At 41.1% G+C, this 19,996-nt stretch overlaps 1 protein-coding gene across 1 annotated transcript; it reads left to right on the top strand.

The window, feature by feature from the left end:
• The first annotated feature begins 1,727 nt into the window (after positions 1-1,727).
• On the top strand, positions 1,728-18,914 carry klhl43 (kelch-like family member 43). The gene is made up of 7 exons (XM_050034898.1): positions 1,728-1,978; positions 12,095-12,677; positions 12,940-13,088; positions 13,280-13,626; positions 14,691-14,990; positions 15,082-15,257; positions 16,302-18,914. The coding sequence occupies exons 2-7, from the start codon at positions 12,364-12,366 to the stop codon at positions 17,098-17,100; spliced, it is 2,085 nt and encodes a 694-aa protein (XP_049890855.1). The 5' UTR covers positions 1,728-1,978; positions 12,095-12,363; the 3' UTR covers positions 17,101-18,914.
• Positions 18,915-19,996: the final 1,082 nt, after the last annotated feature.

Below are 19,996 nucleotides of genomic sequence, written 5' to 3'. Positions count from 1 at the left end.
TAATAATAACTTAAAAGTGGCCGCCACTCTGATGAACAGATAAATGAGTCATACACTGTCAATACATCACAACACCAAAACATCCACTGCTCCCATTATAGATTAGGATCATTTTACATTTTGGAATCCACCATCTTAAAAACGTATATATGACCTGTCACTGCATATATAAATCCTACACACTGTATACAGGCCATAGACATGTAGTCTATACATGCACATACTGTGCATAATCATCCAGTCCATGTATATCCATTCAGTATTTGTGTAGACATTTTATTTTTATTTTATTGATGGTCATTGGTGCTTTTAGGCTACACCTATTTTTTCCCCACATACGTGCATACATAATAGTCCTGTCTATTATTTGCCTTATTTGTCCAGCTTTGTTGTCCATGTTCCTAGCTGTTGTGCCTTTTTCTGTGCAAGTACATGAGGGCAACCCCCCACCCCCACCCAAGTTAAAGGTGGACTAAGTAGACAGAAACCAGCATATAGACCGCACCGATTTTCCCCAGGATTCCTTTTTCTTTACATGAAAACATAAGCCATCAAAATGATTTAAAATATCCTACAATCACGTAAAATTCTCCTCATAACATTACACTTAACACACAACATAACATGAACTTTAACAATAAACTGTTTGATATTAGTATCAGTGGTGAAAGAAGTACTCTGATATATTACTCGCACAAGTACTACCACCGTTTAAAAATACTCAGTTACAAGTAGAAGTCCTACATTTCACAACAAAGTGACTACTTACTAGAATTAACAAAATATATAGTGGAGTTTAATGTATAATGTATCACAAAATGGAAATACTTCAAAATTCAAAAACTTAAGTACAGTACTTGAGTATATATACTTTTGTAGTTACATTCCACCATTTGATCTAAAACATATGCAAATACACGCATAATTTACATACATATAATACTGCTATGGTAACTAGGTACATTTACGAATGTTGTGTACTCAAGTGCAATATTGAAATATATGTAAGTTACTTGAGTATTTCCATTTCATACTCTACTTCATTTCAGAGGGAAAAATTGTACTTCTTACTCTATTGAATATAAGTATTTTACATACGTAGAAAACACATTACTACCTCATTAAATATGATGCATTTTCATATAGCCTATTAAAGTACCCAACAGAATGTAAAGCTGTCAAACTGAATGCAGAAATTATCCAATAATATTAAATGACTAATATAACTGTAAAACCCACTCAAAGCTGAAATTTGACAGATTGATTACTTTCACTTTTGATGCTTTTAGTACAGTTTGTTTGGAATCTAGGACTTTTCCTTGTACTGGAATATTTTTAAGTTGTTTTAATCGTACTTTTACTTAAGTAAATGATCTGAATACTGCTAGTTAGTAGCTTTAGTAACTCTGTAGTAACCTGTGTTCCCCTCTGTCAAACTAGATAACATGTTGCAGATACGGTGAAAAGTTTCTTGTGTTTTGATGGTGTGGATGACGAATTAGTGAGATTAACATCAAACAAAGACAGCAGACACACAACCAAATCTAAAACCTGACACCCACAGGCCATGAGGGGAGTGAGGTGGTGTTGGGTGAGAGGGGAGCCAGCCTCTTATGGGATATTTTTGGAGGGGAGGGCGACGAGGAGTGCCTGTATTTGGAGATGGAGGTGGGAAACAAGAGAGGAGCATCTGAAGTGAGCCCAGAGAGGCGTGGTTGGATTTTAAGAGGTTTCAGGGAGAGGGGCGTTAAATCATACGTCACAGCTTCAGCTGGGACCCTGATTACTGATCTGATACTGACACACACACACAAACACACACACACACACAGCACTTACAGAGGACGGACAGACGGACAAAGCAAAGAGGTACCTGTTAGAGAAGGACAACAAAGAAAAAAGAAAGAAGTTAAGTTTAAAGTTTGAAGCTGAGAGCAAAAAGAAGAGAAGAAGAGCAGGAACCAGGAGGGAGAAAGAGGTAAAAATACATTTAATTTTACTGCATCACAACTCGAGGAGTTTGTACATAAATTAACAAAAGGTCTGCATTAAAAAATCTCCACTTACACTTTTCTTTCTACTAATTTTTTTTTATTTAAAGATAACTGTTGACACGAAAATAAACTCAGATGCACTGCACTGGGCAGAACTCAGCAGTGAAATACATTTACTCAAGTACAATGTTGAGGTGCTTGTACTCTATACTTCTACTCCACTACATTTCAGAGGCAAATGTTATACTTTATCCTCCACTACATTTATCTAACAGCTTAAGTTACTTTTCAGATTAACATTTTACAAAAAAGCGATCACTCACAATATGATCGTTAAATATAGGCTATTTAAAATCCAACAAAGTAGTAACATTTAGCTCCAACTCCACCAGCTCTAACATTAAAATACTGTTTGTGTGTTACTGCTTCAGTAATTATCAGATAATATATGATATTATAATACTCACGTAGTATTTTCACATAGTGTTATTGGTACTTTTTATTAAACCTTTTACTTAAGTAAGATATACTGTATGAGATGTCTTCGACTTCTGGAAGCCACTAGTGGTGGATCTTCCTTTTGGCAACATGGACAGCCACCTTGGGTGCCACCAAGAGGAGACATTTAAAAAAAAAAAAAAAAAAAAAAAAAAAGCCCTGACACACCAAACAAACATCAAAAACTAGTGGTGATGAAAGCAGACTGTTGAGTTGTACCACATTACCTGTGTCTCAGTCAAAAAGTTGCCCCTGAACACACCGCAAAGACTACAGCCGACAGCCAGCTTGCACATTCATTCTGCACCTGTGTGAGATGAAATAACTCTCCATACCAGCAGGCCGTGATCGTCTGTATTTCTCATTCTAAAAGTAAAACCGGGAGACCAACAGGACGGATTCAAGACACTAGTTAGTCAGTTAGCACATTGACAACACAATATACACAAGATTACCATGTGCTGGTAAACAATAACTCAAACAATCACTAACATTTGAGAGCTCAATGGATAAAAAAAAAAATCTTGCCTAATATAACAAGTTTGTTATGATTTCACTCTCTCTTGACTTTACTCAGACATGATTCAACATGCTGAAAACAGCTGACAAAGGCCAACAAGGGCCAATTGGTGCCAATGGTGCAGGACTCTAAACAAACACTAAACACAAAACTAAGGCGACAGATTCTTACTGACAGCGTGATACTGACCGACGGACAACTTCTGGCTTGGTGTGTCAGGGCCATAAGAGAAAGGAATAAGAACAAATGAAAAGACAGCAGCCACCTGGGGCACAGTACAAAAACAAGAAGAAGATACCGTATTCTCTTATTGTTTGTTATTTATTATTATTTTTGTTTGTTATGTAGGTAGTTTGTGTTGAGTTTTGGGGGGGGGTTGTCACCACCAGGGGAAACTTGCCAAGAATGCCAAATGTGCTAGGCCTAGCACTGGAAACCACATATCAAACGATACGTCTAATGACATCATAGCATTAATCTGTAATTTATACTAATACTTATATTTAACTGCTGAGTGGAAACAATGTGAAGAAGGTGCCAGTTGCTGTTGGGATACTGCTACACTGCAGGAGGGTGTCTGTCCTTCTCTTTGCAGCCCTTAGCTGTGAAACACACACAAAGCACACACACACACAAAGTACATGTTGTGTGTGTCAGCACCTATAAATACACTCATGAGATAGACAAGGAATTCAGCTGCAGCCACGGAGAGATAGAAGAGGTGGAGAGACCTGCAGTGTGGTGTTTGTGTATGTATGTGTGTGTGTGTGTGTGTGTGTGTGTGTGTGTGTGTGTATGCAGGTACAGGTGGTGGAACAATTAACAGAGACACTTCATATACAAAACCACAGCCCTGCAGTTAATATCACTTTGGTTAAGCTCATAATGTTCTGGTTGTATTAGAATAGTCAGTGGTGTCAATTCAGTTGTCATTTTAAAGGACATATTGTCCCATAGTGCTATTAAAGCAGCTATAATCAACTATAGTTTACAAACCCACAGGAAATTGTCACCCAACTCTGCAGTTCCCCTCTACTCTATGACATATTTTACCATCTTTTAGCTCATTGTTTTGATTTAACAGCAACTTTACTGTTTTGGTTCACTCTCATCACTCTAATAGAATCGTATTTCACCGTAGCATGCAGCTATTCTTAGAGTAAAAGCTCTAGAAATTCACTACGCACTACCTGCTCAGCACCAAATAGTGCAACGTGATCTCATCCCTGCTTGTCATATTCTGACACTTGGGAAGAAGCCCCCAGCGTCACTATAATGATGCCAGGAGCTGCCTTTTACTTTGTATCTTAGCATATTTTTTTGGCTTTTTTTGCCTTAATTAGATAGGAAAGTCTAGTGTGGAATGGATAAGAGAGAGGGGATGACATGCAGCATAGGACCAAAGTTGTAATCGAGCCCGCAGCTACTGCAGCAAGGACATAGCCTTTGCACACGGGGCGCCCACTCTACCAGGTGAACTACTGGGCACCTCTATGATGTATCTTGACGCAGAAGGAGTCAGCAGTTAGGTTTAGGCAACAAAACTACTTGGTTAGGGTTGGGGAAAAGTCGTGATAATTCAGTGGTGACACTTGTTTTTCACACAGGATGTGAACACCTGTCTGCCTGGTGCAAATTTTTTTGCTAGGATTGCAAAGGCATGACCCGCCCTACTCTGCCTCTGATTGGCAAGTACTTGCCTTTGTTGTGCCTTCATTGGTTGGGTTCAGGCTGTTCCAATTCCCAGGGCGTGAGATATCGCCACTTTGTCTTGCCTTTCAGCATGGGATATTGACACCAAAGGCACCCTTTTTCATCTTTATGAGATCTACTGCTCGCTGAGAATAACTGATGAAGTACAAAGAGCGAGAATGTCTCAATGGGTCAAACAAAACTGGACTTTTATCCAGGAGACTAAAGTTTGTGTCCTGTGTGAAACCAAAAGTCAGCGTTGTTTTAACGTAACATTGTTTTACATTGTCGTGCGCTGACGTTGATGACATGACAGATTTACCAGCATTTACGTAACAAATGTGCTTATTTAAACTCATAACATCATCTTTTTTTCTAAACCTAACCACGTAGTTTTGTTGCCTAAAGCTAACCATGATTGTTTAACAACATTAACCACATGTTACAGTGTTTTTCTGTTTCTTTTTGTATGTCGCTGTGAGAGGTTGAGGGGCATGACAAAGCGTTGGTATTTAACGACCTAGAAATGAGAATTGGTTGTTTAAGTTGGTTAAGTTTAGGCAGAATAGGTGAAATTGGTTGGGTCAGGGTAAGCCAATCAGAAGCAAAGTATGGAAGAGTTGAGCAGGTCATGCCCTCACCATCCCTGATGGAAAAAAAAGACTTGCTTAGCTGAGCTCTGCCCAAATTTCAAAAACACACGTGTACCCAAAGTGCTGTCGATAAGCTAAAATTTGCTGACAAATGAATTAATAACTGGATTAAATAGTAACTGGAAGAACGTGTTAGTTCTGGTTACAGCATGCTGGTAATTGACGATGATTCTTTAATCGAAGTAATAAACATCAAAGCAGAACAATAAAGAGTCTCAGGATCATATGAATGTGGTTCTACCCGGCAGCTCTCCAGTGTGAAAACCATCAGTTATGTTATTTATTTTGGAAGCACACAGTTGTGTCCTCTGAAAAACAAACACAGCTCTGATAAAAGCATCACAACTCTTCACTCCATGTCTCTGCTTCTTTGCAAAGCTCCAACACATTGAGGTCAATGTCTAAAAATAACACGCAGACCCCGAGGTGCTTAGATTACCACCCTCCTCCTTTTCTTACACACTTACACAGTTTATTTTTCCTTAAATTAAGACCCATACCACATCAGCACCTGGCAACCACAAATGCAGTTATGCTGTTCTTCTCCATCGTGCTGTGAACAAACATTGAGGGACGTGATATTTCTCTCCATTATCAGTCATTAGATTTCTGAGGAGACAGTTTCACATGTCACATGACCTCAAACATACATGTAATGTTAAAAACAAAAGTGGAGTTAACTAAGTTGTAACCAGAGTAGGTTCAAGATGTAAATAAATGTCTATAAGTGACTCAGAGGTACATACTGAAACCCATGTTTCTCAAGTGCACGTGCTGTGATTGACCCCAGTCACTCAAACTAGGCTCTATTTCTGTCCAGCTGGATGTTAACATTAATATCGCTAATAAATATCTTTCAGAGTAACTTATTACACATAATGTGCTTTAATCTTAGGGCCTCTGAGTGTTTTGGCTTTTTAAAATTTTGACATGAGGTTATCCTACCCTAGCATTTAATTTAGATTAATAGTTTTGATCTATAATTAGTGCCATATTAAATAGCTCTTCAGTCAATCAAAATCATTTAAAAATGATCAGTTAAAATGGTCTACACATTCTTTAAGAGCATGTTTTAATGTGTTTTCCTTTGGTTGCCAATACAGCCGCAGTGCTGTTGTTTTGAAAGGAGATGCTGTTGTTAGATACAGTATATTTGTCAGTGATGATGATGATGGTGGTGGTGGTGGTGGTGATGGGGGTTGAGGGGTGGTGGTGAGGGCTGGTTCTTAGTATGGTGGATGACAGAGCAGCTGCTCCCTGCACTAACCTTGGCCCCAGATATTTCTGAGGGCTGATCTGTGCAGAGTTTATTTTCATGCCTCAGAATCACTGAACAAGTGGTTTGTTTTTCTGAGACGTCACCAAGAGTTTGATTTTACGGACATTATCTGCAGTGGTAGAAAGTTACATTTACCTGAGTACACTTTTTAGGCACTTGTACTTTAGAGTATTTCAATTTTATATTATTTTATAGTGCCACTCCACAACATTTCTAACAACCATGGTTAGGGTTAAAAAACAACAACACATAAACACAGCACGTTGTAACAAATTAAACCAGTGGGTTAAGACCTTGTTGGAGTTTTTGGTCATATTTCACTGTGATCTCACAGAAATTCTTGAAATGTTTGAGACCTCTGAACACTGCATTATGTGGTGGTGGCATGTACTGTGTTGAAATTTGGTGGTGGTGGTACAGTTGGGTTCAGGCACCAAAACTACTTTGTTAGGTGTAGAAAAAGTGTTTCTGATTAAAAAAACTATGTTAGTTACATTAGGGACATAAGTACATCATAAAGTCATGTATATATGTAACATAATGTGACGTAACTATTTAAAGAACGTGAGTAAATTAAGTTAAAAGAAGTCACCACTGACTTTTAGTTTAACACTGGACACCAACAGCAGGCTCTTGGGGGCAAGTCCTGTGTTTGTTTGACCCATCCACCACCGCAACCTTCTCTCTGTGGACCTTTCACATCTTACAGTCTTTAACATATAGGGTTGTAATATTAACCACCGTCCATTGCGTAATGCTGTTGAACCAAGGACTTTGTGTGTCCACCTCGACAAAAGAATCCTAATTGACTTTGCATGGCATTGTTTCCATGGTGCCAGCATGAAATTTCAACACCATATGTGCCACTGCCACATAATGCAGTGTTAAGAGGTTGTGGTGTTTTCATATATTTCTGTGAGACCATGTTGCATGTTTCAACATGTTTTTTTGAACTTGCTCCACCTCGAACAGCTACAACCATCAAATGCTGCTTACACATTGATGCATCAGTAATAACAATTTAATAATGTCATAAGAATATATCAGTCAAAGGAGAGATTTTTCTGCAGAATGAGTACTTTACTTTGGTTACTTTAAGCACATTTTGCTAATAATACTTCTGTACTTTTACTGAAGTAGGACTTTTACATGTGGAGTATTTTTTTGTACTTTTACTTGAGTGAGTTTAGTTTAGTTATTTACCCATTCGTGTGTATAGAAAAGACAGAGGATACCTCCCCTAGTAAATAACAATAATCATACATAAATAGAAAAAAATAATAACAAACATTGCGTAACTGAACAAAAGTTCTAGACTAAGCAGTTATCCAAAATGAACAAATTACAGAGAAATTTGTATTTACAAGCACAAAAGAATCACTGAAATGTCATGAGTCTTTGCAAATTAGAATCCTTTTCAGATGTGTTTTGAATAACGATAATGTCAATGTTGATTGTAGAGATGGAAGCAGGGTGTTCCAAATAGATGGTTCTCTGTATTTCAATAAATATTGGTTAAAGGAAGTCAGACAATACAAACGATTTTTGTAAAAAAAAAGCACAAAATATTTGGAAAGAGATTGTTCCTGTTGTGAGAAAGATCGCTTTTTAAATGTTTTATCAAAGTCTATGGACCTGCTGTCGTAGTTAAGATTACACTGCTCATTCTTAAAAAAGTCAGAAAATGCTTTTATTTTCCACCTTGTTGTTTTTGCATCAGTCAAATGTGTTTTTGTCATCATCCTGCCCCTCGTGTCTCCAGTTAGCCCTGACACTGGGTGTATCACGCTCCATGCTTTAATGGCTCTGTGCCTCTGTAATCATTAGACTGAAAGAGCCACATTCACAGAAACTCTTGGCTGCTTTCTAACAGCAAGTAACTCTTCGTGTTGTTAATTTGTGGTGTAATGAGGTAATACAGTGTCCAGTCTGCTGGACATTGCTGTTTCAACTGTTTAAAGGGTGATTGCAACATCTACAAGTAGCATGTATGGTCTGTAACAGTGAGCCCCTCCTCTTCATATGACACCAACAACAGCTGCTGCTCCATCCTGTGCGATCCCGTGTCTGTCCCCCGGTCTGTCCATGTGTGGAGGCTGTTGGCCGGCGAGCCAATAGGTGCTATTTAAAAAGTGCCAAGTTCAGACACAGAGCAAATGGGCTGAAGGAGGGGCGAAGAGGGACAGAGAGAGTCATGTGCATATTTGTGGTCAGAAGCAGTGGTAGAAGCATTGCCAGTGTAATTTAAAATGGCCACCAGATGAGGTTATTGAAGAGGTCACAGACAGTGATGTGAAATATGTCAGAGAAGGAATTTTGAGATTGAGCCATACTGCTATGGTAGAGAAAATCAATTAATTGACAATGCTCTTTGATATTCTGTAAAAGGTATCATAAATTGGTTTAAGAATATTAATCTCTAGAAACGTTCCAAGCACATGAACATGAACAGAAAATGTCCATTTCAAGTTAAAGGAGCTGTATAATATTCAGAGGATAGCCTATCACTAGCTCCTCTTACACTGCCTCTTCAAGGTGGGAATTTCATGTCATTATGCCATTTCGCCGTTTCATATAAAAGGTACAATCCCAGTATGGGGTAACAGAGTTGTGGTAACAGCACCAAAATGGCATCAGTGTAAAATCATGGGCAGCATGGGGGGTGACATTTTAACGAGGTGTTATATAAGATCCACCATAGGAGATTTTTTTTTTTTTTTAAGATTATTTTTTCAGGCTTTTTTTTTTTGCCTTTATTGTACAGGACAGAGTGAAGGGGGTGAGAGAGAGAGCGGGGGGTGACATGCAGAAATGGTCGCATGCCGGTGTCAAACCTGCGACCGCTGCAGCGAGGCATCGCCTCTGTACATGGGGCACCGGCACTATCCACTACGCTACCGACGCCCCCACCACAGGAGATTTAAAAAAGCAGCTAGAAGCAGTTAGCAGCTAACTCAAAGAAAAAGAACAGAAGCAGAAAATGTCTGCAAATTAGGAAAACAATGAGGTCGGGGAGCTCAGCTGTTGTTTTTACAGAGACATCACTGCATTTCCTGCCAGGATATTGCCATGAAAAACGATTGTATTTACAGAGATATTAGCTGTGTTTCCAGCTGGGATAGTGCCATGAAAAGTGGTTGTTGTTTACAAAGATGTTGGTGCCATGAAAACTGTGTATTTTAAGCCAAAACACAATCTTTTCTTACCATGACCCAACTGTTTTTTGTACCTAAACCTTACAACGTCAACCACAGCATTGTTGATACGTGAAAATATCTGTGGTTTGCAGAAACTTACAGTGCCAAATTTTCCGCTGGCAAGTGAGTTGTTATTTGATAGAACAGCTGAGGATTGACAAGAAAGCTGGGAAAGAGAGAGAGGGGACAGCACACAGATAAGGGCTGCAGATCAGAGCCAAACCTGAGCCACTGCTAAGGACTGAGCCTTTAGTTTCCAGGGTACACGCTTTACCAGGTGAGGTACCGGGGTCCTGGAGTTTGATTTCTTTTGAAAAAAAAGGAGAACAACAAAGATTTGGTAGCCCTGTAAACAAATAAAACATACTTCTTCTGTAAACATGCATGTAAACCAATTGGTGAAATCCCCATCTTGTCATCCTTCCACCACAACCTACGCACTCCAACACAAAATGTTGCTCCATATGTCACATTAGTTATAGACAGGAAACTCCACACTCACTATTATTTCAGCCTCTCTCTACTCTGCAGATCAGTGCTTAAATATGATGCCATCACTCTCTGTTACAGTCTCTCTGCGGCTCAATGCGATCATGAATAACATTCCTCCGTTGCATTAAATGCTGGATGGCCGCTGTAAACCTCAAAACCTGACCCTGAGCTTCTACTCTGGACACCCGCACCTGTCATTCACACTGCTGTTGGCCCATAGAGACACAGTTTGTAGGCGATCCACATTTGGATTTAGAAAAGGTGTCGGTCTGTGTGTTGTTATGTCATGTGATGTTCAGAGATTAGAAGAGAAATGTGCATCTGTCAGTGGATTTGTTGTGTCCTCCAGTGACCATAAAACCGTCATTTAAAAACATTTGGAAACATTTGCCAGGTGTGTTTTCACTGTTCATGTGGAATACACAAATCTTTGACTTTGAGAAACATCCATAGCTTGCTCTGAACACACCTTTTCGTATAAAACATGTGGTGGACAAAGGAGGGATGACAAAACATTTTAAGAAAGGTGGAATGGGATTGTTTTGTTTAGAATAACTATGTTTTAACATGGTCTTTTAGTGCAGAAAGAAAATCAAGCTGCAGACCATTGAATTTTGCCTTTACATATCTGATCCATTTCTGTGAACATCATGTTTTTATTTATTTTTATTGTCAAAGTTATCATATGGAAGCATGTTGTCTCTGTGGGCGACACAGTGGTACAGTGGTTAGCACTGTCGCCTCACAGCCAGGAGGGAGCCCCTCTGTGTGGAGTTTGCATGTTCTCCCCATGTCAGCATGGGTTTTCTCTGGGTACACCGGCTTCCTCCCACAGTGGTGACTCCGTAGGTGTGACTGTGAGCATGAAAGGTTGTCTGTCTCTATGTGTCAGCCCTGCGATAGTCTGACGACCTGTCAAGGGTGTACCCTGCCTCTCATCCAATGTCAGCTGGGATAGGCTCCAGCATCTTCTTGTGGCAGTATTCCCCCTGAAACACTCATGTTTGGTACCTTAAAAAGCTGCTGGAAAAGCACAATAACTTAGAATACAACTGGTTTTGTTGTTTGTTGGTCTCAGTTTTTTGTACACCATGTCAGGGGCGTAGCACTAAAATCTGGAGGGCACAACATGGGGCACAGGGTGGCAGACACTCACTAACAGCCCAACTGTCAGCTTGGTGTGTCAGGGCCTTTTGAGAAAAACTCCTGCTCTATGCCTTGTCCTGGTGGACTACGCCATTTTGAATCTTTATGGGGTGAGAGCAGCCTCAGCGAGTTCCTCGCTATTTCCCTTTTATAAAGTTCAGTGTTTAAACCAATTTATTCAGCCAATTATTTAATTTAATTATGGCACTATTTACTAAATAAAATAAAATAAAGCTAATAATGTAAAAAATAAAAATGCAAACAAAATCACACATTTCATTCCAGGTGTCAAGGGCCCTGGGTAATCAGTCGCACGTTACCCCGACAATGACACCCCTGCACCTTGTTCTCCCAAACAGACCCATTGTGCTTAACTGGGCCTTTAATGGGCCAGTATATATTGCATTCGCACACACACACACACACACACACACACACACACACACACACACACACACACACACACACACACACACACAGAATCCCAGCTATACATGACAGCCACATTATTTTATTTTGGTGAACTTAAAGACTGATTAAAAGAGACATCAATCAAAGGTTTTAAACAACTTGTTTTCACTTTGCAAATTGCAATTTAATCTTTGTCTTTTCTTTTTTTCCAGGTGCTGTGTGCTGTGTTTAAGCGAAACCACCAACGAAATCCCAAACCAGTCTAACCATTAAACCATTTTTAACCACAACCTCCAGCCAAAGCACATACCTCAGAGTCAGGAAATAGTTTTCATTACATTTTGTTGATCAGCTGGATTTTTAGAAAGTGAAACAAAGTCCCTGTCTGTCACAAAGTCATCTCAGTACACCTTCCTTACTGTGGGAAACCATTTACCAAAGTAAACTTAACATAAAACCAACAAAACACAAACGTCAAACGATGGCCCCCAAGAAGAAGGCCGTCCGTCAGAAGAAGCCCGGTGTGGAAACCATCCCTCAGGTCGCCATGGAGACTGCCTCAAACCAAATGAAGGTGGAGAGTCTTGGTGACGGTGTGGTGGTGGTGGAGGGCGGGGTGAAGAAGATTGAGCAGATGGCGGCGCTGGACATCGCTCAGCTGAACAGCCTGAACCTGCCCCTGCCACCACCAGTCATCAAGCCTGGAGAGAGAGGCCTCGGCCTGGGCAGCGAGCTGACACGACCCATGCACGGCAACGCCCTGCTGGAGGAGCTCAGCAAGATGCGACAGGAGAAGTAGGTTCTGATACTTGTTGTATTGTATCGTATATAGTTATAATATGATGCAATTACCATACAATTACAAATGGTAAAACTATGATACAATTTCAATACCATACATTACAATACAGTAGCCTACACTTTACAATTATGGTACAATGCATTATCTACTTCATTACATTACACAATATGTATTGTATTATATCATGAGTTATTGTTGTCACGTATGCGTGTCATCCATCCATCCATCCATCCATTCCCCCTCTCTCCTCCTCAGGTTTCTGACTGATCTGGAGTTGGCCTGTAAGACGAAAGCCTTCGACGTCCATAAGCTGGTCATCTCCTCCATCAGTCAGTACTTCAGAGAGATTCTGGCCAAAGACCCGGGCATTAAGCGTCTGGAGCTGCCCTCCCTCTCACCTCTAGGTAAATCTACACACCCAGTTTATGTTAACCCAACTTTATTCTATAGATAAGACGTATTTATCTGGTGGGTCTGTCACTATAAACACATTTTCTGCAGCCAAACATTCAAACCTCCAAGACTTTAATTTATGTGTTTCTATTTCCTGACAAACATCTAGTTTTAAACCAAAAGTTTGTCACTCTGTCTGCAGGCCTGGCTAACGTCATCACTTTCGCCTACCTGGGACGTGTCCATATGTCCCTCTACACCATCGGCTGCACCGCCTCTGCTGCTGCCACCCTGCAGATCCCTCAGCTCCTTAAGATGTGCATGGACTTCCTTTTGGCGGAGCTCAACGTGCAGACCTGTGTCTACATCTGGAACATCGCCGCCGCCTACGGCCTGATGCCAGTCTGTGATGCCGCCCGCCGCTTTGTCCTGGAGAACTTTGTTCAGTTTGCCGATACACCGCTGTTCACCCAGCTGACCCTGGAGCAGATCTCCGCCTTCCTGCAGGACGACTCGCTGTTGTTGCCTTCAGAGGTCACTGCCTTCCAGGTCAGAGGTCAAACCTTCTCTTTAAAGGTCAAAAGTTTCCAAAAATTTAGGTTGCAATAGGACATTCTGCCAAGTGAACGTAGACTTCAAATATCCAAACTGAGGAGAAGTGCCAGGTCTTCTAGGAGGCGACCGCTGCCACCTCCAGTATTAACTCGTCAACCTTCTGCCTTCCTGCTATTTTCATCCAAACCTAAAAACAGATCCCAGACCAGCTGCTCAGAGCATAACACAGATCCATGAAGCAAAGCCAGTCACCTGCAGGTCGACTGTGAGCAGAAACCACCGAATATAACTCACTGTATGCAAGAAGAGCTTGTTTATTAATATACAACTTCAGTACAGACCTAAATAGACAGACAGCTGAGAGAAGCAGGGAAAGTTGTATTTATAAACTGGACCAAATGTTAGTCTGTCAGCACTGAATAGAATTATTAATCTGATTTAGTCAATTTTACTTAATTTGTCTCTTTATTTCAAATATTACCAGAACTGGTTTCATCTATTTTATTATAAAATCAAATCCATTTGATTATAGCTTATAATTTTAATCTATAGAGTCCCAACAAACATATACAGTAAAAGTAAAATATATATCTACATACATCAATAAATACTAGTTTGTTAAATAATTAAAAAAAAAAAAAATTGGCTCCAGATGGGCCACTGTAGTAGCAGCCCCACCACGACGAGCAGCATTGGAAAAACAGAGATTTTTTAACGTGAAACTGCTTCATGCAGTGTTTTTTATCAATTTAAATCAAAAGGTCTGTTTATTTTGCTAAGAATTTTGCTTCCACTAAAAAACCTCCTGAATGTCTGGATCTTAAGTTATGAAAAAAATATGAGCCTGGTCCATTTATTTTGGAGAAGAAGAGGCCTTTGCAGATAATATGACTCACAGTAACAACCTCCTGAACAATAAACACCAGGGGAATCCTAATCGAGAGTTCACACTTGGCTTCATGTCTATATATAGAGCAAACTTGGATTTTTAAAGTTTCTCTATAAAGATAATTAGAAAATATACTATATCAATTGACTGTTAATGTCTTTCCCTTCAGCTGGCCATGAAGTGGCTCGACTTCGACTCCTCTCGGCAGGCTCACGCTGCAGAGCTCCTGTCTCACATCCGCTTTGAGACGATCCCAGCCAGCGAGCTGGTGAGTCAGATCCAGCCGGTGCCCCGCATGATGATGGACCCTCACTGTCACCGCCTGCTGGTGGACGCCATGAACTACCACCTGCTGCCCTACCAGCAGAACACCCTGCAGTCCCGACGCACACAGGTCCGCGCTGGTCAGCAGACTCTGCTCACCATTGGTGGTCGACCATCACTCACTGAGAGAGCTCTGAGCCGTGAGGTTGGTGCTTTGGTTTTGTTGTCTCTATGTATTTACTACCTTAAAAAAAAGACAAGAAAATCCCTCAATGACCTTTGACCTCTGTGTCCAGGTGCTATGGAGGGACCCTCGTGAAGGAGGAGCCACCTGGCGTCACCTCACCCAGCTGCCAGCGAAGAGCTTCAACCAATGTGTGGCTGTGATGGACGGCTTCCTGTACGTGGCCGGAGGAGAGGACCAGAACGATGCCCGCAACCAGGCCAAGCATGCCGTCAGCACCCTCAGCAGGTAGGAGGGTCACAAATACAGACACAAACTCATGTCTGTATTAACCTTCTAGGAAGCCACTATTAACCCCATTGTCACTTTCCCTCCCTGCATTATACAAAGTCCCAAATTTGCAGGGTGACACACCTGAAGAACAGTTGCCACATACTTCACGTGATGCTTTTGGGGGCACACTTTGTAAAATCTGAGTTAATCTTGCTTAAAAAGCCACAAAAATCACATTTAAACATTTTTAAAGATGTTAACAACACAAAACAGAATTCCCAAATACACCACATGCAAAATCCTCTGTCATGACACAAAATACATAAAACTGTTGATTTACATTGGACTAACTTAGTTTAAATAGCTAAAACTTAGAAATAATGAGTAATTTATTTTCTTTCTTTTTTTTTAAAGTTACAACTTCACAAAATCAAGGAAATACAACTAAATTTTAAGTAAACTTAACAATTAGATATCACATAAACATAATGTAAGACTAACAGTTATATTAACTTGCATTTTTCAAGGTTTACTAGATATTTATGCCTCCGCACCAGTGATAGCCGTGGCCAGAGGCATTGTTTTTTCAGGTTGTCCATCCGTCCATCCCAGTGTCTGAAGAACAGCTCAAGGGAATTTCTTCTAATTTGGCACAAGCATCCACCTGGCCTCAAAGATGAACTGATTACATTTTGGTGGTCATAGGTCAAAGGTCAACGTCACTGTGACCTGGTCTGTCTCATTCCTGTGAATGTGATATCTTGAAGTGATATCTTGAATGCTTTGAGGGAATTTTTTAAAAATTTGGCACAAACATTTGGAACAAACTGTGACCCCTAAAAACATGTCTTTGACCATAACCGTAATAGATGTGTGTGAAGCATCCATGTTTTCACTGACATGGATCTAAACTGTAAGAGAAACTTGACTGGTTCGTTGAGGCATTCAACTGCGAAGTGGCAATTCTAGTTTTTCAGTAAGATCAAGTTGTCAGATTTCACAGTTTGGTAGGTGCACAAACCCCTCTAAACATGACTCTCTGCCTTTTTCCTCCACCAGATATGACCCTCGCTTCAACACCTGGCTCCACCTGGCTAGCATGCGTCAGCGCCGCACCCACTTCTCTCTGGCAGCCAGCGGTGGCCGCCTGTTTGCCATCGGCGGCCGCAATGTGGAGGGCCTGCTGGCCACCACTGAAAGCTACCTGCCCTCCTCCAACACCTGGCAGATGCGTGCACCAATGGAGGTGCCCCGCTGCTGCCACTCCAGTGCCACCCTGCCCTCAGGAGACATCCTAGTGACCGGTGGGTACATCAACTGCGCCTACTCCCGCTCTGTGGCCTGCTACAACGTGGATACTGACACCTGGAGTGAGAAGGCCCCCATGGAGACACCCCGTGGCTGGCACTGCTCCGCCACCCTTGGAGGAAAGGTGTATGTAGTGGGAGGAAGCCAGCTGGGGCCCAGCGGCGAGCGGGTAGATGTGCTCTCTGTTGAGGTCTTCTCCCCAGAGAGCAGTACATGGAGCCGTGTTGCCCCTCTCCTCCTGGGTGTGAGCACCGCTGGCCTGTCCCCACTGGCCGACAAGCTGTACCTGCTGGGAGGCTGGAACGAGGCGGAGAAGCGCTACAAGGCAGCCGTCCAGAAGTACGACCCGTCCACAGACAACTGGTCGATGGCAGAGGATCTACCCGAGCCTACAGTGGGAGTGTCCTGCTGCACCCTAACCCTGCCGCCCCGCCACGCACCACGCCGGCAGCAGCACCGCAACACCCCGGCCCACGATGAGCAGCAGCAAGCCGTGAAGAACCGAAGCAGAGAGAGCAGCGTGGCTCCTTCACAACCCATCACAGCATAGAGAGCCAGGAAGCAGTGGAGACTCTAGAAGAGATGAAGTTTAACCTCTGGAGAGCATCTGGATCATGTCTGCTCTTTAGTCTGTTACCTACTTAAAACTGAAATTTAAAGAAGCAGTGTGTAAGATTCAGGGGGATTTAGTGCCATCTAGTGGTGAGAACTGCAGATTGTAGCCAGCTGAAACCTTTTCTGGTTAAAATTCCTTCAGATGTCTCTTTCCTCTCCAAAACAAACAGACCTGGTGATGTAAACTGAATAAAATCAGTGTGTGTCACAGACAGCCACAAGCCCAGCACCTGCTAATGTGTGCTAAGTTATAGAAACATGATTCTTATTTTCAGTCGGCCATACACTAAAGAACACATATTACATTAGATTCAATTTCTGCCAATATATCCCCCTAAATCCTACACACTACACACTGGACCTTTAAATTTATTTCAGTCTGTGAATAATTATGTGTGTATTGTTCCTCTTAACATTATTTAAAATCTAAAAGCCTTGTTAATGATGATGGAGAATTTAAATGGGCAAAATAAGCCTTTCTTTCCTACAGATTTACACTATTCAGATGGGACTTTGGTGATCAGTGCTTCTGGAAATGATTTCATGGTGAACATTTGAGCTTGACATCTGTCCGTTATTATAAAGATTTCAAAAGAAAAATTAAACCACAGACATAAACGCTGCTGCAAGTCGTGCAAGAAAAGAAAAAGTTTGCATGATCCAAAGTGGCCTCAGGAGGTTTTACACTGATGGAAACAGAGAAGAAAGAGGTGGCTAAAGGATAAATTGTAGTGTAGAGCAGGTAGAGGTAGAGAGGTGATGGATGGAGAGGGAAGATGAATGATGCGATAACGGGAGCAGTGGCTGTCTGCAGTTTGAGCGGGTTGAACAAACGTCACTGTGAATCCACTGGCAGTTTGTGTACAAAGATGTAACTAAGCAGTGTGTGTGATGTGCGACTGTGAAAATAAAGTGTGAATGTGTGTGTGATTGACAGGAGCGCGTGGCCGCCACGGCAGAATGAGCCAATGCTGACACAAAAACTGCATAATCAAGTTTTCTCATCAGAAAACTTCAAATATTTCTTCATAAGGATTGAAGCAGGCCAGCAATAAACAAACCTGTTTGTTTTATTTATTTAATGGATATGTCAGAAGTAGTTTAGCTAATAACAAAATGGTATAAGAATTTATAGATGTAGTACTTAAATATAAATATTTTATAAGTGCAATGGAGAGGAAGGATTACGAGGTGAACACAGGAGCAAATCGGTGTGAACTCAACAACACAGGTGAGATTTAAGAGGCAATAAATGTATAATAACGTGAAAAAATGTACAAACATCCTGGGTTTATAAAACCAGTGAGATTAAGAAGAAAATATTAAAAATTATTTAAAATATAAAAAGAAAAATGCAGAAAAATCTGAAAAATATAGATAGAAATCTAAAAAAAAATAAAGATAAAAATCTGAAAAATAAAAATATAACAAAGCAAAAAAAATCCACCAAATAGACCTCACCTGTGTTTGTGAATCAAACATTTGCTGTCCTCTAATTATGACATAATTTTTACTGAAACTAAGACAAACTACCAACTGAAGAACCAGTGAGACTCCAGCAGATGAAAAAAACAAACTGAGCTGCAGCTGCATATTGACAGTTATTGATAAATATTGTTTATCGTGAGATACAATGAGGTTAATCTGGCTCATTTGATTGGATGAATCCCTCTGTATTTGTCATGTTTTTAGCGCTAGTGAGCTCTGTGCTGGTGGTTTCACTGAATAAAGCCAATGTGATCAAAACATGATGATTCTCTTTTTCATTTTATGTTCATCAGTTGATGCCATGTTACCTTGGATTTGTGAAGAAAACTTTGATTTTCTCACGTGCCTCCACAGAAAATGACAAACATAATGATGAGGCAAGACTACGCTCACGGGCCACTTTATTAGGAACACTTTGCTAGTACTGGGTTGGACCCTCTTTTGTCTTCAGAACTGCCTTAATTCTTCATGGCATAGATTCAACAAGGTGCTGGAAACATTCCTCAGAGACTTTGGTCCATATTGACATGATAGCATCACACAGTTGCTGCAGATTTGTTGGCTGCACATCCATGACATGAATCTCCTGTTCCACCACATCCCAAAGGTGCTCTGTTGGATTGAGATCTGGTGACTGTGGAGGCCATTGGAGTGCAGTGAACTCATTGTCATGTTCAAGACACCAGTTTGTGATGATCTGAGCTTTGTGACATGGTGCGTTATCCTGCTGGAAGTAGCCATCAGAAGATGGGTACACTGTGGTCATAAAGGGATGGACACGGTCAGCAACAATACTCGGGTAGGCTGTGGTGTTTAAACCATGCTCAGTTGGTACTAAGGGGCCCAAAGTGTACCAAGAAACTATCCCCCACACCATTGCACCACCACCAGCAGCCTGAACCGTTGATACAAGGCAGGATGGATCCATGCTTTCATGTTGTTTACACCAAATTCTGACCCTACCATTTGAATGTCGCAGCAGAAATCAAGATTCTTCAGACCAGGCATTGTTTTTCCAATCTTCTATTGTCCATCTGCCTCAAGGTTTGAAGTGTTGTTGGTTCAGAGATTTATTTGACTTCCTGTTGCCTTTCTATCATTTTGAACCAGTCTGGCCATTCTCCTCTGACCTCTGGCATGAACAAGGCATTTTCGCACAGAGACCTGCTGCTCACCGGATAGTTTCTCTTTTTCGGACCATCCTCTGTAAACCCTAGAGATGGTTGTGTGTGAAAATCCCAGTAGATCAGCAGTTTCTGAAATACTCAGACCACCAACCATGCCACGTTCAAAGTCATTTAAATCACCTTTCTTCCCCACCAATTCAGTATACCATGTTGAGC

Source organism: Epinephelus moara, chromosome 22 (assembly GCF_006386435.1).
Source record: "Epinephelus moara isolate mb chromosome 22, YSFRI_EMoa_1.0, whole genome shotgun sequence".
Classification (NCBI taxonomy): domain Eukaryota; kingdom Metazoa; phylum Chordata; class Actinopteri; order Perciformes; family Serranidae; genus Epinephelus; species Epinephelus moara.
Note: the sequence above shows the minus strand (reverse complement) of the source record. Positions and strands in the feature narration are given on the sequence as shown.